A 27,119-nucleotide genomic window follows, 5' to 3' on the forward strand; every position below is an offset into this window, starting at 1 on the left:
GGGGCTGGCCCCCTAATAATTAATTTTTTAATATACCTAACAACTTAAATGATATTAGTAATGCATGCTAACTTCGTCTCTGGGTATTTCACATTTTTATGAAATTTAAAAAGAGTAGGCAAAAAGTTTTTTTAATACAGGAATGTTAGGCAAATTAATTAAGAATTTCTGTGTCTAGAGTAGTTCTAAGAAATGTACCTTATATTGTGAAAAACATAGCTCATAAAGCAGATGTTTATCATCTGCGTTTCTTTACTTTTCAGCTCCTAAGATATACCAGTGTGGCCATATTGATTTTATCACCGTAGTTAGGCTATTGAATGTGAATGTGTTTGTTTTTCATGGAGATGGATAAAATACTGAGTAGAAGAATTTATTTTCTCTTATTTTAGGAATACATATTTGATAAGTTCAAATTAATTTTGGGGTTTTGAACTGTTGTAAACTATTACGAGTAAAATATAGCCTATGTTTATAATATTTTATATTTGTAATTATATAGGTTATATGTTTAATATATAACCATTAGAAATATATTTTAATTAAAATATATACTTAGGACAGTTGTAATTTTGTATATCTATGAACTACTTTTAAATACTTATCTCTCCGAAAAATACAAAACTTTTTTTGTTTTAGAGAATCCTAAGCTTACATTTAAGAAATTGTTTATTCAAATGATTTTAGGTAATCACTAAACTCAAAATTTTATCACCTTTGGAAATAATTATGTCAAATACTGCTTGTGTTGTGGGGAATTCAACCAAGTTGTTTACTCTGATCACAGAAAATTTCAAGGTAAAAGTGATTTTTATTCTCAGTAGTAACATTCAGTATCTTCTTGATTAAAAATCCATCTTGTAATATCATTGTAAAGACCAATAATTTGAGTAACTTTATATTTAGTAACCTAAAGTAATCACTAAATTTAAGCCCTAATCTAGGAACTATTAATACATGTAATAAAAGTGATAGGATATCCACTTATTTGATTGACACCCTTAATCTACTTTAAACAAAACGAAAAATGTTTTAGGTAATAAGGAGGTTTCTCAGAGTATACAGGAGGCAGACCCTTAGAGAAAGCATGGATTTCCTTAGGTATAGCTTCCTGGAAACTAGTTATTGTGCTGCAAGACTAGTTGAAATTGAGGTTCTTATTCTTCTAGGGGAAGAGTCTATCAGCAAGTGCTTTTTCTTTTGGAGAATTTGATCTATATCACAGAATTGTTTCAGCTCTGCCTGATACGATGTACTGCCTCACAGTTAGCCTCCGTCTGTGGGACGGTGATGAATAAGTGCTCTGGAACCTTATACAACCAGTGCTCTCCCTTTCAGTAAGGGCCTTTCCGCTGTGTAGTTTATCTCTTCCCTCTAGCAAATCTCCGTGTTTTGTGGAACAGGGGCTGTGGTTCTGAACCAAGTAGGCAGCATTGCAGTTGGAATAATTCCTGAAGAGTGCAAATTATTTTCAGAATATGTTATATTTTGTTATGTTTGTACACCTATCTTTAACACGTTTGGAACCAAGCTGATTTAGGGTCTAATGAGTTCTTTATTGTTCTTAATATTCACCTGCAGTCATATAAGATTTCTTATGATGCTCTTAGAGATCCTATGTGGCTCAGCTGTCTGACTCATTGCCAGAGATGGTCCCTATTATAAATTTATTGTTGCTATTAGACAAGTCTCTTTATCTATCTCTTTGATTTATTGCTTCAGACTTTTTTTATCACCCTTATTTAATATATACCTTTCCAACTTTTGCCATTTTGTTTGACTTAAGCATTCTAACTTTCTTGGTTGTAGATAACTGAAATTCAACTTAAACTTGGCTAAATAAAAAAGGAAATTTATTGGTTTACTTAACTGGGAAGCCAAATGGTTGGATAGATCTTACCTCTATTCTCCTCCCCACCACCATCTTTTCTTTTCTTTTCTTTTTTTTTTTTACCACAGATAGGTTACCTCCATGAGGTTTAAGAAGATGATTGCTGATGGCTCCAGGCTGATGTCATCTCAGCTTAGCCAACTCAGAGAAGAAATAACTTCTTTCTTCCTCTGTCCACATATGAATTCCAGGGAAGGACCCTGACTGGTCCTGCTTTTGTTTGTGTTCCCACGTTAGACCAATCATTATTTAGTGGTGGGGTAGAAGCATTATGACTGATTAATCCCAGTTCATTTGCTTTTTGCTATGGAGCATAGAGACTGTAATTGACCGTCCTACCGGAACCATATGGAATGTGGTAGATAAGTCCTCCAAGGCAAAAAAACAACATATATTCACTACATGTGGGATGTGAGGTAGTATAGCAAAGTGCTTCAGAATGGAGGAGTCAGACTGTGCTGGTTTCAAATCCTAATTCTAAGTGATCTTGTGCAAGTGGAGTTACTTAACCTCTTTAAGCTTCAGTTTTTTTCATCAGTAAAATAGGGATAATAATAATATCTACCTCCTAGAGAATTGATATTTTATGTAGGGTAATCAGAAATGGCCTCATTGATAAGGTTACATTTGAGCTAAGTCCTGAAGGGAGTGAGGGAGAGAGCCATAGAGGTATTTGGGGAAAAAGTTTTATAAGCAGAGGCAAAAATCAATATTATTATTATCATTATTATCATACTTACCATAAAATGACCTTCGTTAATTAAGAAACAATATGAAGTAGAAGGAACATGGACAAAGAAATCTAAATTCAAGTATCACCTCTGGCACATATTAGGTGTATGATATTAGAAAAATTACTTTTCAGAATTTTACTTAGAGGAAAATTATAGTTAATGCAAGACTCATATCATAGGATTGTTGTGAAGATTAATTGAGATGACTTTAAAACAGTCTTGCCATGTAACAAATTCCCTACCTGCTTCTTACTGTTTTTTCCATCTTACAGTTCTTTCACAGTACATTGTTATTGGACCTTTCTTACCTATTATTTCTATTCAAAGTAGGTGAACTTTTTACTCTACAGCTTCTCTTGCTCTTTTTTAAAAGTTCCATCATCTCCTTTTCTTTATTCTAAATAAATTGAATTCACCTCATGTAGATAGTATTTCATAGATTTCACAGCTGGAAGTGGTATTTTCGTCTTCCTCAACTAGTATATTACAAGGATCTACCCTCTCTCAATTATGGTAGAGTATATAAGGCTGAATGTAAAATCTGTGTGATGTTGTTGCTGTAGAATAAAATTACTAGAAGCTAATAAAATTACTAGAAGGTAGAGGTTTATTTTTTGTTATTGTACCTAACATATTCGGTTAAATTTCATGTGAGTATGGTCTAATAAGAGCTACAGAGTCTTATAATTCACTTAGCAAGGCAGATAATCATTCTCTTTTTGTAAATAACTAAGAACACTTATTATTTAATTCTGAAAAATAATAAATAATCAAACAAAAACTTTGTAGAATATTTAAGCCACTTACCCATGTACCAGCATGTATTTAAGAAAACAGTTATGGGTGAGCACATGAAACTTAAAATTTATGTTGAAATTAAATTCTTTTTTCAGAATGTTAATTTCACTACTATACAAAGGAAATACTTCAATGAAACAAAAGGATTAGAGTATATTGAACAGTTATGCATAGCAGAATTCAGCACTGTCCTAATGGAGGTTCAGTCCAAGTAAGTTATAATCTCAGGAAAGTAATAAATCTCTAGTATGAGTTCCATGAGGACAAGTTCTTTTGTCTCTTTTGTTTTCTGCTATATTCTTACCACCTAGAAAAATGCCTGACTCATAATGCGTGCTCAGTACTTATTGAAATAGTAAAATAGTTAACTGAAATTTATACACAAGACGTATCTGCTAACTTAATTTATATAGAATTTCTTCAAATTAGTCGTGATCTGTTGTCCTGATGGTTGCTGCTCACCTCACTTTGGAGTGAAAACTCAAGCAGCTACAGTAAACTAGAAATGTGAAGGTACAGAAGGGGAATGCAGTTAAAGCTGTGGTCCTGTCACTTCTTACCTTTTCTCCTAAAAGATTCAGCATGAAATAGGGAGTGATATTTTTGGAATGGATATTTCTTAGAACATGCAAAATAGATGCTTTTTTTTTTTTTAAAGATTTTATTTTCCCTTTTTCTCCCCAAGGCCCCCCAGTACGTAGTTGTGTATTTTCAGTTATGGGTCCTTCTAGTTGTGGCATGTGGTACACCGCCTCAGCATGGCCTGATGAGCGGTGCCATGGCCACACCCAGGATCCGACCAGCAAAACTCTGGGTCGCGGAGGTGGAGCACGCAAACTTAACCACTTGGCCACGGGGCCGGCCCCCATAGATACTTTCTTTGAGCCAGCTTGGACCACTTGTTTACTCAGTTAATCATAATAACTGCCCTCACTGAGATCATAACATACTTTCCCACATTGGAACTTCCTGACTGCTCCTTTAAAGCCCTCAGACTTTTTCAGCATCACTTGAATATTTAGAATGGTACATCAAAAATTGACATGAATTACCAGTGAGTATTGTCTTTTAACATGTGATTTATTGGAGTCTGATATCCCTTAAGTGTTAGACTTCAGAAAACTGTCTATTTTTATCAACTTTTACGTTTTAGAGACCAGAGCTAGTTTTCAAAAATAAGGAACACTTGGTGTGCTTTTTTCCTTTAAATTTAAGCAATGCTATGCAAATATTTGTAATTTTCTTAATATTAAAGTAAAATAAATGTTTCCTTTTATAGCAATAATTTTTTTTAATTTAAAGATTTATAGTGATCATTGGTAACCTTACAGGTATTACTGCCTTGCAGCTGTTGCAGCTTTATTAAAATATGTTGAGTTTATTCAAAATTCAGTTTATGCACCAAAATCTCTGAAGATTTGTTTCCAGGGTAGTGAACAGACAGCCATGATAGATTCATCATCAGCCCAAAACCTTGAATTACTAATTAATAATCAAGACTGTAGGTAAGATCATGCAATTTTTTTCTTACAAAATATATCAGTATATTTTACTATGTCATATTTTCTATGAATAGTTATTTTATGTTTCTTTAAATTGTTTGATGGAGAAATATTGACTAAACATGCTTTTACCATTGTGCCATTGTTGCTGAACTGCTCAGGTGTTTCACCAAAATCAGGTTTTAAAAAAATATGTGTACTAAATTACAAAAAAACCCCAACTCATTCAAAACTGGGCGAAGGATTTGAACAGGTATTTCTCCAAAGAAGGTATACAAATGGCCTATAAGCACATGAGAAGATGCTCAACATCACTGGTCATTAGGGAAATGCAAATCAAAACTACAATTACCACTTCATACCCATTAGGATGGTTATTATCAAGTAAATGGAAAATAAGAATTGGTGAGGATGTGGAGAAATTGGAACCCTGGTACAATTATGGTGTGAATGTAAAATGGTGCAGTCACTTTAGGAAACAGTATGCTGTTTCCTCAAAAAGTTAAACATCGAATTATCATGTGATCCAGCAATTCTACTTCTAGGTATATACCCAAAAGAGTTGAGAGCAGGGACTCCAACAGATACTTGCATACATGTGTTCATAGCAGCATTATTCATAGTAGCCAAAAGGTAGAAACAAACCAAATGTCCATCAACAAATGACTGAGTGGATAAAGAAAATAAGATATATATATACAATGAAATATCATCAGCCTTTGGTGGCTGGCCCTGTGACCTAGTGGTTAAGTTCAGCATGCTCTGCTTTGGTGGCCTGGGTTTGATTCCCAGGTGCAGACCTACACCTCTCATCCCTGACCATGTTGTGGCAGTGACCCACATACAAAATGGGGGAAGATTGGCAGCGGATGTTAGCTCAGGGTGAATCTTACTCAAACAACAAAAGGAGGAAGATTGATGACAGATGTTAGTTCAGGGTGAATCTTCCTCAGTAAAAAATTAAATAATTAAAATAAAATCATTCAGCCTTAAAAAGAAGTGAAATTCTGATACATGCCACCAGATATATGAACTTTGAAAACATTATGCTAAGTGACATAAGCCAGACACAAAAGGAAAAATATTTTATGATTCCACTTACATGAAGTAGAGACTGAAAATAGAGGTTACCACAGGTTGTGGGAAATGGGGAAGTGGGGAATAGGGAGTTATTTAATGGATTCCAAGTTTCTGTTTTTGATGATGGAAATGGATAGCGGTAATGGTTGCACAATATTTCGAGTATACCTAGTGACACTGAATTTTGTGGTTAAAATGGTAAAATTTATGTTATGTATGTTTTACCGCAGTAAAAAAGGACCTATTGTGTCTAGAATACTACAAAATTAAAATAACCAGTTTTAAAAGCATCAAATACAGGAAATTCAAGGGGCCTCTGTAATCATTTGAGAAGGTAAAAATAGTTGGATCAATCTGGTCTATGGTGTGTGACTAGATTGCTGGTTTTATTCGTTTATTGTTACCTTTAGTTAGAATACCAGGAATATTGATGGTGAGCATGAAAGAGAGAGAGGGAGAGATGCGTGCACGCACGTGCACACACACACACACACACATACACACATACACAGTTTATAGATTTCATAGTGAGTCACCTAAACTAGAATTAAAATGTTATTAGAACGTGATATAATCAACCTGTGGTGTTGTTTATAGCAGGGATGTATTAATATGGGTTCAGTTTGGTGGAAAGCATTAGTAAGTCATGGTTTTTCTCTTTGAGGAATAACACTCTAGAGGAGGAGACACATAGGCAGTATCATTAACATGTACTAAGTACAGTGATAGGAAAATCTGCATAAAAAATGATGGGATCATAGCAGAGACAGAGAGTTACTTGTTCTTGGTTAAGGGGTAAAGAGGAGTATTTAGGAAAGGCTTTCTAGAGGAGATATACCTATTGAAGTATAAATAGAAGTTATCCAGGTGAAGAAATAGAAAAGGTGGTAAGACTGTGAAAAACGAAGTCTTGAAAGCATGATTTTCAATATAACGATATGACAAGTGCAAGGAAACTGTAAGCTATTTAGTATTACTGATTGGTAAAGTGCAAGGTGGGAGTAAGTAAGCTTAGAGTAATTAAATCTCAGCTTTCAGTAATTAAATATAACTTCAAACATCAATGAAAGGGATAAACTTAAAATTATTATGAATTTTAGTATTAAGAGTATTGGAAAGAATAAAGAGTACCTTAGACAACTGAAACCTTAAGGTACTCAGTGCCAATTTAGAGCCATAGTTGTTTAAATGTCTCTATCACTTTGTGCATTCTTATCTTGGCTTCACTTTCCATGATGTGAAATCTCCAGACATTATTTACTGTTGCAAACTTAGAAACGTAGGCTATCTAATTTTATTATTTATTTTAATCAGCAAAAACAGTTTAGCCCTATCTAGATACTGTTGGTACGACTTTTAGTAAAAGTAAGAGTAGTACTGTATATACCACTTTAGTTATCCATCAGTATAGTGGCCTCAGCACCTTTGCAGTCCATTAAATAATGTTGGTCTAAAATGATAGCCTTTTTTAGGAGGTTATAGTTAATTGTAGTTATTATTCCTTTTCAGCTTAGTGAAAAAGTAATATTTTTCCTATTGCTAGGTAAAAAGGGTTAAAATAATATTATCTGGAAAAATTACTCTGTCATTGACTTTCTGTGTTACAACAACGTAGAGTAACATAGAAGGTCATTGACCGAGGCTGGTAATTATTGTAAAGTGTTTCATACTCAGTTTTACTTTGTCTTATTTCATAGTTCATCATTCTTTATCATTATCATTGTTAAACATTGCTTGAGTTCCTGCTATGTATTTTTTTTTATTGAGGTAACATTGGTTTATAACATTATATAAATTTCAGGTGTACATCATTATATTTCAGTTCCTGTGTAGATTACATCAAGTTCACCACGTAAAGACTACAATCTATCACCACACACATGTGCCTAAACACCCCTTTCGCCCTCCTCCCTCCTCTCTTCCCCTCTGGTAACCACCAGTCCAGTCTCTGTCTCTATGTGATTGTGTGTTGTTGTTTTTATCTTCTATTTATGAGTGAGATCATACAGTATTTGACTTTCTCCCTCTGACTTATTTTGCTTAGCATAATACCCTCAAGGTCCATCCATGTTGTCACAAATGGCTGGATGTGACCATTTCTTATGGCTGAGTAGTATTCCATTGTGTATATACCACATCTTCTTTATCAGTTTGTCCCTTGATGGGCACCTAGGTTGCTTACAAGTCTGGACTGTTGTGAATAGTGCTGCAATGAACATAGGGGTGCATGTATCTTTATGCGTTTATGTTTTCGTGTTCTTTGGATAAATACCCAGCAGTGGAATAACTGGATTGTATGGTAGTTCTATTCTTAAGTTTTGAGGAATCTCCATACTGTTTTCCATGGTGGCTGCACCAGTTTGCACTCCCACCAGCAGTGTACGAGGGTTCCCTTCTCTCTACATCCTCTCTAACACTTGTTTTCTGTCTTGTTAATTATAGCCATTCTGGCAAGAGTGAGGTGATATCTCATTGTAGCTTTAATTTGCATTTCCCTGATAGTTGATGATGTTGAACATCGTTTCATGTGCCTGTTGGCCATCTGTATATCTTCTTTGGAGAAATGTCTGTTCAGATGTTTTGCCCATTTTTTTTTAAACTTTTTATTAAGATTATGATAGTTTACAACCTTGTGAAATTTCAGTTGTGCATTATTGTTAGTCATGTTGTAGGTGCACCACTTCACCCTTTGTGCTCTCCCCTCACCCCCCACCCCCCTTTCCCCTGGTAACCACCAATCAGTTCTCTTTGTCTGTATGTTTAACTTCCACCTATGAGTGGAGTCATACAGAGTTTGTCTTTCTCTATCAGGCTTATTTCACTTAACATAGTACCCTCAAGGTCCATCCATGTTGTTGTGAATGGGACGATTTTATCCTTTTTTACAGCTGAGTAGTATTCCATTTTATATATATACCATATCTTCTTTATCCACTCATCAGTTGATGGGCACTTAGGTTGCTTCCGTGTCTTGGTTATTGTAAATAATGCTGCGATGAACATAGGGGTGCATGGGACTTTTGGAATTGCTGATTTCAAGTTCTTTGGATAGATACCCAGTATTGGGATGGCTGGGTCATAAGGTATTTCTATTTTTAATTTTTTGAGAAATCTCTATACTGTTTTCCATATTGGCTGCACCAGGTTGCATTCCCACCAACAGTGTTTGAGGGTTCCTTTTTCTCCACAACCTCTCCAACGTTTGTCACTTTTTGTTTTGAATATTTTTGCCATTCTAACAGATGTAAGGTGATATCTTAGTGTAGTTTTGATTTGCGTTTCCCTGATGATTAGTGATGATGAGCATCTTTTCATGCGTCTGTTGGCCATCCTTATATCTTCTTTGGAGACATGTCTGTTCAGATCTTTGCCCATTTTTTAATGGGGTGTTGGTTTTATTGTTGTTGAGTTATATGAGTTCTTTATATATTTTGGACATTAACTCCTTATCAGATATATGGTTTGCAAACATCTTCTCCCAATGGTTAGGTTGTCTTTTCGTTTTGTTGTTGGTTTCCTTTGCTGTGCAGAAGCTTTTTAGTTTGATGTAGTCCCATTTGTTTGTTTTTTCTTTTGTTTCCCTTGGTCGGTCAGACATGGTACTTGAAAATATGCTGCTAAGATCGATGTCAAAGAGCATACTACCTATGTTTTCTTCTAGAAGTTTCATGGTTTCAGGTCTTACATTCAAGTCTTTAATCCATTTTGAGTTAATTTTTGTGTATGGTGAAAGATAATGGCCTACTTTCATTCTTTTGCTGTGGCTGTCCAGTTCTCCCAACACCATTAATTACGGAGACTTTCCTTTCTCCATTGTATGTTCCTGGCACCCTTATCGAAAATTAGCTGTCCATAGATGTGTGGGTTTATTTCTGGTCTCTTGATTCTGTTCCATTGATCTGTGTGTCTGTTTTTGTGCCAGTACCATGCTGTTTTGGTTACTATAGCTTTGTAGTATATTGAAATCACAGAGTGTGATACCTCCAGCTTTGTTCTTTTTTCTCAGGGTTCCTTTTGCTATTCAAGTTCTTTTGTTGTTCCATATAAACTTTAGGATTCTTTCTTCTATTTCTCCGAAAAATGTTGTTGCAACTTTGATAGGGATTGCATTGAATCTGTAGATTGCTTTAGGAAGTATGGACATTTCAGCTATGTTAATTCTTCCAATCTAAGAGCACAGAATATCTTTCCTTTTCTTTGTGTCTTCAGTTTCTTTCAACAATGTTTTATAGTTTTCACCGTACAGATCTTTCACCTCTTTGGTTAAATTTATTCCCAGGTATTTTATTCTTTTTGATGCAATTGTAAATGGGATTGTATTCTTAATTTCTCTTTCTGCTACTTTGTTGTTAGTGTATAGAAAGGCAACTGGTTTTGTATCCTGCAATTTCACTGTATCAATTTATCATTTCTGAAAGTTTTTTGGTGGATTCTTTAGAGTTTTCTATATATAAAATGATGTCATCTGCAAATAGTGACAGTTTCACTTCTTCCTTTCCACTTTGGATCCTTTTTATTTCCTTTACTTGCTTGATTACTCTGGCTAGGTCTTCCAATACTATATTAAATAAGAGTGGCGAAAGTGGGCATCCTTTTCTGGTTCCTGTTCCTGAAGGATAGCTTCCAGTTTTTCTCCATTGAGAATGATATTAGCTGTGGGTTTGTCATATATGGCCTTTATTATGTTGAGGTACTTTACTTCTCTATCCAGAATTTTCAGAGTTTTTATCATAAATGGATGCTGTATCTTGTTAAATGCTCTCTGCATCTATTGAGATGATTATGTGATTTTTATTCTTCATTTTGTTAATGTGTTGTATCATCTTGATTGACTTGTGGATGTTGAACCATCCCTGCATCCCTGGAATGAAACCCAGTTGATCATGATGTATGATCTTTTTAATGTATTGTTGTATTTTATTTGCTAGTATTGGTTGAGGATTTTGCATCAATGTTCATCAGTGATACTGGCCTGTAATTTTCTTTTTTTGTGTTGTTCTTGTCTAGTTTTGCTATCAGGGTGATGTTGGCTTCCTAGAATGAGTTAGGAAGCTTCCCCTCCTCTTCAGTTTTTTGGAAGAGTTTGAGAAGGATAGGTATTAATTCTTCTGTGAATCTTTGGTAGAATTCACCAGGGAAGCTGTCTGCTCCTGGACTCTTATTTTTTGGGAGGTGTTTGGTTACTATTTAGATCTCCTTACTGGTGATTGGTGTGTTCAGATTCTCTATGTGTTCTTGATTCAGTTTTGGAAGGTTGTATGATTCTAAGAATTTATCTATTTCTTCTAGATTATCCAATTTGTTGGTGTATAGCTTTCATAGCATTCTCATATAATCTTTTGTATTTCTGAGGTGTCTGTTGAAATTTCTCTTCTTTCGTTTCTGATTTTGTTTATTTGAGCCATCTCTCTTTTTTGGTTCATGAATCTAGCTAAAGGTTTGTCAATTTTGTTTATCTTTTCAAAGAGCCAGCTCTTGGTTTCGTTGATTTTTTTCTATTGTTTTTTTAGTCTCTATTTCATTTATTTCTCTCTGATTTTTATTATTTCCTTCCTTCTACTGATTTTAGGCTTTGTTTGTTCTTGTTTTTCCAGTTTCTTTAGCTGCACTTTAGATGGTTTATTTGTGATTTTTCTTGTTTGTTGAGGTAGGCCTGTATTGCTATAAACTTCCCTCTTATGACCACTTTCTCTGTATCCTATAAATTTTGACATGTCATATTTTCATTTGTCTCCAGTTATTTTTTTATTTCTCCTTTGATTTCTTTATTGACCCATTTGTTGTTCAGTAGCATTTTGTTTATTCTCCACATATTTGTAGCTTTTCTGATTTTCTTCCTGTAGTTGATTTCTAGTTTCATACCTTTGTGGTCAGAAAAGATGCTTGGTATTATTTCAGTCTTCTTCAATTTATTGAGACTTGTTTTGTGATCAGTCCTGGAGACTCTTCCATGTGCATTTGAAAAGAATGTGTATTCTGTGGTTTTTGGGTGGAATGTTTCTATATATATGCACTAAGTCTGTCTGGTCTAAAATGCCTTTTTAAAGCCAATGTTTCTTTATTGATCTTCTGTTTGGATGATCTATCCATTGGTGTAAGTGGAGTGTTCAAGTCCTCTACTGTTATTGTGTTACTCTTTCTCTTTTTATGTCTCTTAATACTTGCTTTATATATTTAGGTGCTCCTATGTTGGGTGCATAGATATTTGCAAGTGTTATATCCTCTTGTTGGATTGTTCCCTTTATCATTCTGTAGTGCCCTTCTTTGTCTCTTGTTGCAGTTTTCGTTTTAAAGTTTATTTTGTCTGATATAAGTACTGCTACCTCAACTTTCTTTTCATTGCCATTGGCGTGGAGTATCTTTTTCCATCCCTTTACTTTCAGTTTGTGAGTGTCTTTAGGTCTGAAGTGTGTTTCTTGTAAATGGGTCTTGTTTGTTGTATCCAGTCAGCCACCCTGTGCCTTTTGATTGTAGCATTTAGTCTGTTGACATTTAAAGTAGCTATTGATAAGTATGTGTGTATTGCCATTTTGTTACTTTTTTTTCTGGGTGTTTTAGTAGTTCTTCTCTGTTCCTGTCTTCTTCTCTTGCTCTCTTCCCTTGTGTTTTGAAGGTTTTCTTTGGTATTATGTTTAGGTTCCTTTCTCTTAATTTTTTGTGTATTTAATATAAGTTTCTGGTTTTTATTACCAGGAGGTTCATATATAATAACCTACGTATATAGCAAGCTATGTTACGTTGATAGTCTGTTCAGTTTGACCTCTTTTTAAAAGCTGTACTCTTTTTTCTCCCCTCCTCCCACATTTTATGTTTTTGATATCATATCTAATCACTTTTTTTGTTTGTTGTATCTATTACCCTCTTATAGAAATAGGTAATTTTAGTACTTTTGTCTTTTGACCTTCATATTATCTTCATAGGTGGTTGATCTGCTACCTTTACTGTATATTTGCCTTTACCAGTGATTTTATTGCTTTTTTGTTTTGTGGATAATTTTCTTATTCCTATTTGTGGTCTTCTCTTTTCCACCTAAATAAATCCCTCTTGTATTTCTAGTAAGACTAGTTTCTTGGTGATAAACTCCTTTATTTTTTGCTTGTCTGGGAAACTCTTTATCTCTTCTTCTATTCTGAATGATAAACTTGCGGGTAGAGTATTCTTGGCTGAAGGTTTTTTCCTTTCAGCTCTTTAAGTGTATTGTGCCACTCCCTTCTAGCCCATAAGATTTCTGCTGGGAAGTCAGCTGATAGCCTTCTGGGGTTTCCTTTGTATGTGACTTGTTGTATTTCTCTTGCAGCTTTTAGGATTCTCTCTTTATCTTTAATTCTTGACATTTTAATTATAATATGTCTTGGTGTGGGCCTCTTTGTGTTTATCTTGTTTGGTGCTCTCTGTACTTCCTATACCGGAATGTCTGTTTCCTTACTTAGGTTAGGAAAGTTTTCAGCTATTATTTCTTCAAATAGATTCTCTGCCCTTTTGTCTCTCTCTTCTTCTGGGACACCTATAATATGAATGTTAGTGTGCTTGATGTTGTCCCGGATGTCCCTTAGACTATGCTCATTCTTTTTAGTTCTTTTTTCTTTTATCTGTTCAGCTTCAGTGATTTCCTCTAGTCTTTTCTCCAGCTTGCTGATCCATTCATCTGTATTATCTACTTGCTATTGAGTCCGTTTAGTGAATTTTTCATTTCCAGTATTATATTCTTCATTTCTGATTGGTTCTTTTTTATATTTTCCAGTTCTTTGTTGATGTTTTCACCGTGTTCATTCATTCTTCTCCCAAGATCAGTGAGCATCCTTATGACTTTTTGTTTGAACTCTTAGTCGTGTAGATTGTTTATTTCTATATCATTTAGGTTTTTTTGGGGTTTTGTCCTGTTCCCTTACTTGAAACATATTCATTTGCCTCATTGTTTTGCTTCTTTCTCTGTCCTTATATCTGTGTATTAGGTGGGTCGGCTACATCTTCTGATCTTGGAGAGGTGGGCTTATGTAAGAGATGCCTTATGAGGTCCAGCTGTGTGCTTCCCTCTAGTCGCTAGTTCCAAATGTTCCGGGAGTGCCTCCTGTGTAGGTTTTGTGTGTCCTTCTGTTGTGGCAGTGTTGCTGTTGTTGCAGGTGCCCAGCGTGGCTAGGCTGTCACCTTGCCCGGCTGGTTGTAACTCTCTGCTGCATGTGGCTGCTATGAACCCTTTAGTCACTTAATTTGGCTTGGGGACATTAATAGCACATTCCTCTTGCAGTTTTTCTGTTAAGTGAATAGGCCCCCTACGTCTCTGGTTGCTAGACTCCAGGGCTTAACAAATGTTGTAGGCCTCTGGCCCCAAGGCTGTTGTCAGCTCTCTCAGGATTTCACCTGAGTGGGGCTGGCCCCAGGCATGGGAGCACTCAATTGTTTAGGCTTTGGAAGGTGGGATGATCTCCTATGTGGCTGTTTGAGAACCACCAGTCTTCTGCAGCTGACAAGTTCCATTGCCCACAGGGCCATACACACCATCAACACAGTCCTGCCCTGTGTGCGCATTCTGACCCCATGAAGTGGACCCATTTGCCCCACCGCAGAGGACCCACACACTCCACCAACACCCCACACACTCTACCTGCTCTTCATGGATGCCCTGCCCTGCAGAAGTGGTCCCACTCACCTGGCTGCTGAGGATCCAGACACCCAGCCTATGCAGCCCACATGTTGCCCGAGGGCTTACTGTTGGGTGGGACCAGTCCCTAGGGCAGGCTGCCTGCCCTGGCTGAGCTGGATTAAATCAGTGCTCTAGTGGATGGGGCAGATCCTGGGCTAACAGGCCAGGGGAAGACCTCCAATGGCATCTGCCAGCCTCTGTGTCAGCATGCCTTTACTATTGTGACTGTAGGTCACAATAATGGCTGCTGCCAATGTCTCAGTCCCTGGAGAGGTCTCACCTCTTACTGAGATGCACCCAGAGCCTATCAGGTGAGTTTCTTTTCACCAAAGAACAGTGCACCTTTCTTTCTGGTGATTTTTGGTTGCTTTCCAAAATGGGTGAATTTCTGTGTTGGCCCTTTAAGAGCTGGCTTTTTTTGTCCCCTTAAGTCTGATAGCTTTTCTGGGGGTGCTCCCCGTGGTTGTTAATAGCCAGCTAAGACAGATATGATGACACTTGTGTCAGTTGTAGTGAGTACAAAGGATGCTTACAGCGGTAACACTCCCCTCTCAGGTTCCCACTTTTTCAGGGAAGGCTGCATACCTTAGGATTACTCCCAGCCAGCCATGAAGCACCGTGGCTTGTGAAGGTGGCTTTTTTCTCTCCAGAAAGGAATTTCTGCCTCTTCCACCTCACTCAGGACTGTCCCTTGTTGTGGGGGCTCTTTTTATCCAGTTTTCCGTTCTGTCTCGGGTAATTGTTCCATAAGTGGTTGTAAATTGGTTGTGTCCGTGGGAGAAGGTGACTTCAGAGTCTGCCTGTGCTGCCATCTTCCCAATCCTTCACTGCTGTATATTAAATCATAGGATATTTGACTTCCAGGAGTTCATATTGTAGTTGAAAAGGAGAAATTGAGAAGTCTTTTCACAGACTTCAACTGAAGAATATCAGGTTAAAAGATAGATATTCTACCTACTGAACTATCTGAATCACTGTAATGCTTGTATAGACTTGCCACCTGTTGAGCACACTGTTTCATTTCTTGATTTCTATAGCAAATGGCAGTTTGGGTATGCTCCTCACTTCCTTTGTTTCTGCAGAAACCAAATTCTCAAAAGTAAAAAAATTGTGCCTATAATGTGCCTCCAATGAAGCTCCCCAACCAGGACTTGATTTGAGTAATTCTCTAAAAATTTGTTTAAATTGATATACCAAAAACCTGGTAGTTCAAGGACTTAAACTGAGTCGTTCTTGTTTCCTCTCCTCTTTCAACCCAGATTCAATCCATCCATAAATCCTGTTGACATACTAATTCTGGATCATGTCTTACCATTTCCAAGGCTACAACCCTAACCTATGTCTTCATCATTTAGCCTTGATTACTAAAATAGTCCCTAACTTGTCTCTTTGCTTTCTTCTTACCCTCTTACAGTTAGTCTGTTCTCGACCTAGTGGCCAAAGTGTGATCCTTTTAAACCAGAAATCAGATTTTGGAACTCTCCCTCCTTAAAGTCTTCCAGTGGCTCCCTTTCGTTTAGAAATAGAATCCAGACTCTTTACCGTGGCCTGAAAGGACTTCTCTTTGCTGGCCTCTGTCAACTTCTTTATTCATTTCCCTCCATTTTTTTTTTTAAAGACTTTATTTTTCCTTTTGCTCCCCAACACCTCCCAGTACATAGTTGTATATTTTTAGTTGTGGGTACTTCTAGTTCTGGCATGTGGGATGCTGTCTCAGCACGGCTTGATGAGCGGTGCCGTGTCCGTGCCCAGGATCTGAACCGGCAAAACCCTGGGCCGCCGAAGCGGAACGCGCACACTTAACCACTCAACAACAGGGCCGGCCCCCCATCTCCCTGCATTCTTACCCTTACTTGCAAAACACCACCAACCTTGATCTTCTTTCTAGTTCTGGACCCAGATCGACTTCCTGGGCTTAAATTACTGTTCTGCTCAATTTTAACTAGTAACTCTTTTTCTTGTTGTTCACTTACTTGGAAACCTTACAAGTTACTTAATTTCTTTATGCTTTTGTTCCTTCCCTTGTAAAATTGTTTAGTAATAGCATCTACTTCATACTGTAGTTGTTAGAATTAAATAATGCCTGGCACATGCTTAGTGTTCAAAAAATGTTAGCTATTCTCACCATTATTGTCATCATCATCCCCATCCCGTCATCGTCTTCGCATGGATGCCTTCTTACTTCAACTGCCCAATAGATATACAGGTCTTTCTCAAGCAACCTTACTAAAGCAACCTTCCTGGTCATTCTCTATATATTCCTGTGTTGTTTGTTTTTTAATCTGAAATTATTTTCTTTCTCTCTCTCTTTTACTTATAATTCTCTAACTTCTTAAATTAGAACAAAGTGATTATATTAAATACTCATTTTATCAAAGTAAAAATTCTTCCCCCTCTTAAGGATATATTGTTAATATCTTGCTATTATTGACAGAATGCCATAGACTAGAACATTTTATATTAGTCTGAATATTATAACTGATCTATGAAAAAAAGTCATTAACTAAATGCCAAAAGATACTGTTGATCCTTGTTAATCAAAGTGTGGTTCATTGACTGACAGCATACTTGGGAGCTTATTTGAAATGTAGATTCTCAGGCCTTATCCTAGACCTACTGAATCAGAATCCCTGTGTGATTGGTGCTCAGATTAAAGTTTGAGAAGCACTACTGTCTGTTATAGGATTATTTAGAAAGTTAAATTGCAGTGTTCTTGAGTTTTCCTTTGTATACTTAATGAAATCTTTCTAACCTGTGTTTTCAAAGGAATAATCACACACTCTTTGGTGTCCTAAATTATACTAAGACTCCTGGAGGAAGTCGAAGACTTCGTTCCAATATATTAGAACCTCTAGTTGATATTGAAACCATTAACATGAGACTAGATTGTGTTCAAGAACTACTTCATGATGAGGAACTCTTTTTTGGACTTCAGTCAGGTAAATGAATATCATCTAATTTTGTAAATACTAATTATTTAAAAAATACAGTGTCTTCTTATAAGGATACCAGTTATATTGGATAAGGCTCATTCTAATGATTTTATCTTCACTTGATTACACCTGCAAAGATCCAATTTCCAAATAAGATCACATTCATATTCCAGGGTTTAGGACTTCAAAATATCTTTTTGGGGGACACAATTTAACCCATAACATGAAGTAAGAGAATTACTCTTGGCGCCTGTTTGTTCACTGGCATGGCAATGTAATTTTCTTCTTAAATCTATAGGTGGAAGGACAGTTTATATGCACCACTTCTAGTCCAATTCCTGGTTTCTAGCAGCTTGGGCTGTCTTCCACACCCCAGCTCCCCTAACCTCTCCACCTGGTGTTCTGGTAGTTTAAACTGAAGTGGTACTGGAAAATCTAGAAGGCATTTACAGCCTAAATAGGTTTCACTCAGTCCAGTTCCAAATACCTTTTAATTCGTATAATTCCTTCAAAATTCTGGCATTATATTGACTGTGACTCTGCATTTCCAGTATTTTTGAATCCATTCATTTTTTTCCATATATTCCTGTGTATTTAGTGAGACTTTGGGAATGGTACAAAGAGGCCGTTTTTAACTGGTACCCTTTTTTTTTGTTCACAGCAACATTTTGTTGGCCTACTTGTACCTGGCATTTCATATCATAATAAGTTTCAGGAATATGAAAAGTTATTTAATCATGTAGTGTTAGTTAAACTCCAAACATTGTCATCTTTTTAAACTTTCTGCTACTAAATATGCACTTGTACTCATCCATTTTCCCTTCCCTTTGTTTAAGCTGGAAGTGGTATTCCTGCTCCTCTTTATAGCTAATTCCTCCACCTTTGTTCTGGATCCCATCCTTACACTTGATTGTCTCCTGTATCTTTCCTGTATCTCTCTTCCTTAAGTCTTTACCATCTTTGTGAAAAATCTCCCTGGACTTCATCTTCTCCAGTTACCACCTATCTCTCTTCTATTCATAGCTAAACTTGTTGAAAAACAAATTTTCTGCACTCACTATCTTCTCTTCACTACGCCTCAGTCTGCTGCAGTCTTGTTTACCTGCCTGCTACTGCACTGAGACTGCTCTTGTCAAGGTCACTGTAGCAAATATTGTTGGTTCTCTGTCCAGATTCTCTTGGGTCTTTTATTTTTATCTGTGCCCCTTTCCCTGCTCTGTGTGGTTTTGCTTCTAGTGGCCCACACCTAGACTCTCTTTGGAGGCCTGCCCTCAGGCTCTTAGAGCACTTGGCTCTCAAGCAGCATGCCAGAAGTGCCTTGCAGCCCCTAAGTGACTGACTAGTGTGGGAGCATGAAAGCCCAGCTGTAGCACATTGATTTGGCCAAAACCCTGAGGGTAACTTAAAGTCCAGAATTCTTCTACAGGATAAGTTGATGTTACCTTCCACAGGACTTCACCTGAAATTGTACTTTTGCTTGGCTTTTTCCCCTTCCCTGTCCGTCTTCTTTCCTTTACTGCTTTCTCTTGGAAGCACTTTCTTAATCACTTGCACATGAATCCTGATCTCAAGATCTGCTTCTGGAGAACCCAGCCTAAAACAGTCACCCATAGGCTCACTGTTGTTAAATATAATGGACACTTATTAGTTCCCTATTTGAACTCCAACTTATATGGTGCTGCTAAATATCTCTCCTTATTGAATTACTTCCTTTCTTTGCTTCTGTGACTACACAATCGTCTGATTTTCTTCCTACTTCTTTGGGATTTCCTTCTTTTTTTTTTTTCAAGCTCTATCACTCATTTATTTGAAAAGTTTATGTGAAAATCCAGTCAAAACCTACAGATTGTCTCTCTTGAAATGTTGTCTACATGGATTTCCAAATAGACCGTAGGATTGTATACTGTCTTGGAAGGTCCTTAGAAAGCTCCGTCATTGATCAGATAACAGGATAAAAACCCTAGAGTCCTTTCTTTCAAATGTAAGAGGGAAGGACTTCTGAGTCTTTTTTATAGGCTTCTTTTCCTTTGCTTATTCCCTAAGTCCTATGGCTCTTCAACATATGTCCTAGGATGCCTTTTTACCCTGTATATTCTTATTATATCACTTACCCACCTTCCTGGTTTTATAGTTATCTTTCAAAATTCATGACTTCCAAATTAGCATCTCCTGCCCAGATTGCTCTACAGACCTTCAGCCCCATATATCTTATTGCCTACTGAGCCCTTGTTAGATGTTCCTCAGTCACCTCAAATTTAGTGTGTCCAGACCGTGCCATCTTTCCTTCTAAATCAGTGGATAGCTCTACATCCAATCTCTTTACCAAACCAGATACCTGGAAGTCATTCTTGACTCTTCCTTTCCCTGAAATCAATCATCAAATTCAGCAGTCTCCTTCCTATATATGTCTTGAATGTATCGGCTTCTATTCCCAATGCTGCTGCTTCAGCCCAGGCTACCATTTATCTATAATCTGATTTATTGCAATAGCCTCCTATTTGGTCTCCCCTCTCTGATCTTGCTATTTACAGTCTCTTCTCCACATTGCAGACTGAGTGATCATTTGAAAATATAAATCTGAGTGTGTCAGTCTGTATTAGTTTCCACTGCTGGTGTAACAAATTACCACAAATTTAGTGGCTTAATACAACAGGAATTTATTACCTTATAGTTCTGGAAATCAGAAATAAGTTTTACTGGGGTAAAATCAGTATTAACAGGTCCACATTCCTTCTGGAGTCTCCAGAGGTGAATGTTGCCTTGCCTTTTCATTTCTAGAGGCCGTTTGCATTCCTTGGCTCATGTCCTGTTCTCCATCTTTAAAGCCAGCAGTATAGTATCTTCTCTACTTTCTGACCTCTGCTTTTGTCCTTATATCTTCTCTCTCTGACTGATCCTCCTGAATTCCTCTTATAAGAACCCTTCTGATTACTTTGGGACCAAAAACTAATCCAGAATAATCTCTCCATTTCAAGATGCTTAATTTAATCCCCTCTTCAAAGTCCCTTTTACCAGGTAACATATTAGCAGGTTCTAGGGATTAGGATGTGGACATCTTTGGAGGGCTACTCCATACCCACTTGCATAAAATCCTTTAGTCTCTTCTCATTACTTGTAGGATAAGATCCGAACTCTTCTATATGGCTCTTTTTTTGTCATCTCCCACAGCATCTCTTGCAACTCTTCAGTTTCCACTCTTCCTTGTAGTATAATTGAACTTCTTTTAGTTGCTTGAACATGTCCTCTCTCATGTTCTGGCCTTTGCACTCTGTAGTATTTGCCTACAATCTTTCCTCCTTTCCTCCTTACCTTCCTTCCAAGCTTCTCTTTGGCTACCTGCAGTTCATGCTTTACCATTCCAATTTAGATATCACTTCTGCTGGAAGCCTCTTTGACTTCGCAAGTCTGTGTGAGGGATCTTTTCTACATGTTTCCTATAGTGTTTTCTTATGATACTTATTTTATTGTACTGTGAGTGCATGTTCTTGGATGATTCTCATACGAGGCTAGAACATAATGGGTGTTCATATTTATTAAACTATTGATTTATTGTTGAATTTAGAGATTTACTGTTGAAAATTGTATTCTGTTGTTCCTAAGATTATAGTGTTTTATATGATGAGATTTTAATGGAAAACATGGATTTTCCTTGAAACTTTAATTTTGATATACTTTAAGTTTTATAATTTCTTATAACTGAAAGTTTTAAATTGGCATTTACAAATGTTAAACATTTCTGTTTTCTATATCTTGACAGTCTATAATTTATCTTAACGTGTAATGAAGATGCTTATGGGGTAACAAAAATGTTTTTTGGGTGTGGTGGCTGGGATAAAGATCTGGTATGAGTGTTGTTGGCTGTGCTCCTGAATAGTCGTTACTTTCTAGGGTGCACTTGTGTTTCTGGGAAGTTGGGGAAGGTAAAGTTAACATAAGCTTCTGCAGTTATACTTACATTGATATAAAAGAGCTTGCTGTATTTAAGGCGTGGCTAGTGGTTATTTATGACTTGAAGCCTTGGGGAATGGCAGGAAATGAGGATTGGGGTTAACTTATGAAGGGCCTTTATATAATGATAAGAAATTTGGATTTTATCCTGCAGGCAGTAGGGAGCTAAAGATTCTACACCAACAGAGTAATATGATGAAATACTTATTTTAGAAACATTCTGGTTGCTATAATAGATTTGGGAAAGGAAGAAGAAAGAGACTAAAAAAGAGAAAAGCCTGTTTAACTGAGGGCTTAAGAGAGTCTGACTAGTGGAATCACATGTAAAATGTCATAATAGTATTCTGTCATATTGAACAGTTTAACAGTAGTGTATTCAGCCTATTTACTCTAATGTTTTTAAACACAGTTTTAACATAATTAATTACCCTAGAAGTGGCAAAATAGAAAGGGGCACAGTTCTATAGGTAGGCAAACTGAAAACTATCAAAAAATACCTGTTGGTGTGAATAAGAAGCAAGTAACAATTTTTTTTTTTTTGACAGATAAGTTGGGGCTACTTTGTGAAAGTATAAATAAGTCTACACAAAAACTTCTGAGGTCATACATTACAATGGTGATAATAACCATGAGTCATAAGAAGAAGTTACTGTCATTTACTGTATTTTAAGTATGGGGAAATGAGTGTACTCTTAAAAGATCTGTATCTTAAATTGTTAAGGTAAAAAAAAAGCATCCAGGGATATTTAAAAGGGATAGATTACAATTATTCATAAATTTTCTTTTATAGAATACTTTAGGCAGGAAAATGAGTTGAGAAGAATAAAATAACAGTTTTGAGCTCTGGTATGTGCAAGCTACTTTACAGGTATTATTTTACTTAATCTTCACAACAAACCTAGGACGTGGATGTTATCCACATTTAAAAGATGAGAAGTAAAGTTAAGAGAAGTTAGGTAACTTCCAGAAGGTTACATGGTTAGTGGTTGAACTGTGCTTTTAAACTAATCTCATAGAATTCTTTAAGTATCAGGAAGAAAAGTTAGAGATCAAAAGGGTAAGAAGAAAATTATGATAAGCAATATCTAAAAGCCAGAGAAGTAGAATTTCAAGGAGGAAGGGGGTGATCAACATTGTCAAATTTTGAAGATGGATTGTGAATAATCAAAATTAAGAAAAGACTATTAAAATTTGTTTTATTCCAGGAACATGTAAGATAGATAAAGACAATTAAAACAAGTAATATTTACAGGTAGAATTGTTCTATTTTATTATTCAAGGATAATATTTTACAAAGTCTGTATTTTAAACTGTAACATAAAGTTTAAATGCTTTTACTTTTTGTTTGTTTCAGTTATATCAAGATTTCTTGATACAGAGCAGCTTCTTTCTGTTTTAATCCAAATCCCAAAGCAAGACACGGTATGTTTATGTATATACATATGTTATATTATTATGTATTATGTGATATAACTTGTCTTAAAGTGATGTAACAATTGGAAAATATCAAAATGTTTTGGAAAGGTACTTCATTATTAATATCTGGAGTATTTCTTATGCCTTTTTTTTTCTTTTTGTGACGAAGATTGGCCTTGAGCTAACATGTGTTGCCAATTTTCCTCTTTTTGCTGAGGAAGATTAGCCCTGAGCTAACATCTGTGCCCATCTTCCTCTATTTTGTATATGAGATGCCGCCACAGTATGGCTTGATGAGTGGTGTGTAAGTCTGCGCTAGGGATCTACACCTCTGAACCCCAGACCACCAAAGCACAGTGTGCAAACTTAACCACTATGATACTGGGCCAGCCCCATATGCTTTTTTAAAGGATTCTTCCCCCACCATGTGTTATCCTATATGTTATAGTAAAATTAAAAGTTTCTCAGTTGTGGAATTGGTATATTTTGATTAATTAAATATTTACTTAAAGACTTTATATATAATTTTCAAAAAACTTAAACTGTATAACATATGCTTAGTAAATAACTAGATAACTAAATTATATTAGATCCAAAGATGAGATGTGCTTCTTAAAAGTGATCATTATGTGAAGTTTGATTAGTTTTCAAATATGCTTAACCTTTAAGAATAAAACAGCATCTTTGGATATTTTTCAAATTTAAATGCTGCTTATAGGCACATCCTGTAAAAAAGTTAGTTTTTTTCCAAAATTGAAAAATGTGTAGTGAAATACTTGTATATTTTTGCTCATATACTTAAAAAGAAAAGAAGTCTTATACATCAGTGAAATTTGATTTAAAATTTGATTACCTTGCAAATCCACTGAAGACAAATCTGTGTTTTAGAAGTCTTTCCATATTGTGGAGATAACACTCTTAAGATTCATTTATAAAAAAATATCATTGGAAAAGTTTTGGCTGTTGAGCAGGTACAGAACTAGAAATTTCCTTAAATAATTGAAACACCTTGTAATTCAATATATACAAGTGGGAGGTAACCTAAAACAACTTATGTCTGGAAAAAAATTAGGTGCTTTCATAAAATGAGTTTGGAAGTATTCCTTCCTCTTCAGTTTTCTGGTAAAGTTTGTCTATAACTGGTATTATTTCTTCCTTAAATGTTTGCTAGAATTCACAAATAAAGGCATTAAAATTTTCTTTGTAGGAAGATTTTTGACTATAAATTCAACTTCTTAAATAGATGTGGTACTGTTCAGGTTACCTGTTTCTTCTTGAATGAGCTTTGGTAGATTGTCTGTTTCAAAGAATTTGTCATTTCACCGAACTTGTCCAATTTTTTGGCATGATGTTGTTCATAATATCCTTCTTATTATACTTTGTATATTTGTAAGGTTTTTGGTAATGTACTTCTCTCATTCTTGAAATTGGTAACTTGAATATTATTCTTTATACTTAGTCAGTCTGGCCAGAGGTTATGAGTTTTGTTGGTCTTCTCAAGAAACCAGCTTTTGATTTCATTGATTTTTCTATCTTTTTTTTCCCTTTTCTTCATTTCGTTGATTTCTGCTTGTATCAATTTTATTTCCTTTCTTCTGCTTACTCTGTGCTTAGTTTGCTGTTATTTTTTGAGGTTGTGAAGGTTGAAGCTGAGGGCATTGATTTGAGACCTTTTTTCTTTTCTGATATAAGCATTCAGTAGTACTTTAGCTATATTTCACAATTTTTGATGTTGTGTTTTCTTTTTCATTCAAAAAAGTTAAAAGTACTTTCTAATTTCCTTTTTGATTTCTTCTTTGATGTATGGGCTGTGTAGAAATGTGTTATTTAGTTTCCAGTATTTGGGAACTTTCCAGATATCTTTCTGTTATTGATTTCTGATTTAATCCCATAGTGGTCAGAGAACATATGTTATATGATATGGATCCTTTTAATTTAATTTAATTGCTTTTTTTTTTTTTTGGTGAGGAAGATTGGCCCTGAGCTAGCATCTGTTGCCAATCTTCCTCTTTTTTTTTTCTTTTCCTCTCCCCAAAGCCTCAGTACATAGTTGTATATCCTAGTTGTAGGTCATTCTAGCTCTTCTATGTGGGATGCCGCCACAGTATGACTTAATGAGCAGTGTGTAGGTCCGCACCCAGGATCTGAACCAATGAATCCCAGGCTGCTGAAGTGGAGTGCGTGAACTTAACCATTCAGCCACAGGGCCAGCCCCTGGATCCTTTTAATTTTAATGACACTTGATTTTATGGCCCAATGATCTCTTGGTAAATGTTCCATGTGTACTTGAAAACAATGTGCATTTTGCTGTTCTTGCATGGAGTATTCCATAAACGTCAGTTAATTCAATTTGATTGATAGTGTTCTTCAAGTCTTCTATATCCTTATTTTTTTTTTCTATTCCATCAATTCTTGAGAGAGACATGTTAATATCTCCAACTATAATTGTGGATTTGTTTGTTTTTCCTTGAAGTTCTATCAGTTTTCATCTAATGTATTTTGGAGCTCTGGTATTAGGTACATAATCACTTAATATTGGTGCTCTTGGTGAATTGATCCCTTTATCATTATAAATTGACCTTCTTTTTTCCCCAGTAATATTTTTGATCTGAAATCTTTTGTGTTTAATATTAATATAGCCACTCTAGCTTCCTTTTGATATGTTAGCATCATATAACTTTTACCATCCTTATGCTTTTTTTTTTGGCTGAGGAAGATTTGCTGCGAGCTAGCATCTTTTATATGTGAACCACCGTCACAGCATGGCCACTGATAGATGCATGGTGCAGGTCTGCACCCAGGAACTGAACCCAGGCCACTGAAGCGAAGAATGCCAAACTTAACCACTAAGCCACCAGGGCTGGCCCCACTGTACTTATGCTTTTAACTTATTTGTGTCTTTGTATTTAAATTGGGTTTCTTGTAGACAACATATATTTACGTCTTGCTTTTTTATGTACAAATCAGAGAATATCTTACTTTTAATTGCGGTGTTTATTCCATTTACGCTTATTGGTATGTTTCTATTTAAGTGTGCCATCATGTTACGTTTATTTCTATTTATCTCATCTATTTGCTTCCTTTTCCCTTTGTTTTTGCCTTCTTTTGGATTAATTATTTTTTATGATCCCATTTTATCTCTTTTGTTGATTTATAAGCTAGAACTGATTGTTTTATTTTAATGGTTGCTTTAGAGTTTATAGAATACATCTTTAGCTGAATTCAGTCCACCTTCAAATAATATTACATCACTTTACATACGATATAAGAACCTTACAGAAGGGGCAACAAAAGCAAAAATAAACAAGTGAGACTGCATCAAACTAAAAAGCTTCTGCACAACAAAAGAAACAATCAGCAAAATGATAAGGCAGCTATGGAATTGGAGAAAATATTTGCAAGTCTTATATCTTATAAGGCGTCAATATTCAAAATATATGAAGAACTCATACAACTCAATGGCAAGAAAACACACAATCCCATTAAAAATGGTCACAGGAATTAAATGAGCATTTTTCCAAAGAACATATACAGATGGCCAAGAGGCATATGAAAAGGGGCCCAACGTCACTAATTATCAGGGAAATGCAAATCAAAACCACAGTGAGATAGCACCTCACACTTCTTAGAATGACTGTCATCAAAAAAACAAGAGATAAAAAGTGTTGGCAAGGATGTGACGAAAAGGAACCTTTGTGCATTGTTGGCAGGAATGTAAATTAATGCAGTCACTATGGAAAAGCCAGCCCTGTGGTCTAGTGGTTAAGATTCAACACTCACTGCCATGGCCTGGGTTCATTTCCTAGTTAGCATGACCATCTGTCAGTGGTCATGCTATGGTGGCTGTGTGCTGCTGGGATGCTGAAAGCTAGTATTTCAAATGCTAGCATGGTCACCCATGGCGGGCAGGTTTCAGCAGAGCTTTCAGACTAAGACAGACTAGGAAGAAGGACCTGGCCACCCATTTCTGAAAAAATTGGTCATCAGAACCCTATGAATATCAGCAGAACATTGTCTGATACAATGCTGGAAGATGAGAGGATGATGCATAAAGACCTGGCAGGGTGCTGCTCTGCTGTATATAGGGTCATTAGGAGTCAGAATCGCCTCGACAGCATTAACAACACTATGGAAAACAGCATGGAGGTTTCTCAAAAAATTAAAAATAGAACTACC

At 36.0% G+C, this 27,119-nt stretch overlaps 1 protein-coding gene across 1 annotated transcript in view; it reads left to right on the forward strand.

The window, feature by feature from the left end:
- Positions 1-27,119, forward strand: part of MSH4 (mutS homolog 4) — an 82,655-nt gene that overhangs the window by 12,290 nt on the left and 43,246 nt on the right. The window contains exons 4-8 of the mRNA XM_046645116.1: positions 688-798; positions 3,519-3,634; positions 4,755-4,928; positions 17,413-17,585; positions 22,882-22,949. Of these exons, the coding sequence (XP_046501072.1) occupies positions 688-798; positions 3,519-3,634; positions 4,755-4,928; positions 17,413-17,585; positions 22,882-22,949 (642 nt within the window). The remainder of the gene's footprint in view (positions 1-687; positions 799-3,518; positions 3,635-4,754; positions 4,929-17,412; positions 17,586-22,881; positions 22,950-27,119) is intronic.

This window comes from Equus quagga, chromosome 18 (genome assembly GCF_021613505.1).
Source record: "Equus quagga isolate Etosha38 chromosome 18, UCLA_HA_Equagga_1.0, whole genome shotgun sequence".
Taxonomy (NCBI): Eukaryota; Metazoa; Chordata; class Mammalia; order Perissodactyla; family Equidae; genus Equus; species Equus quagga.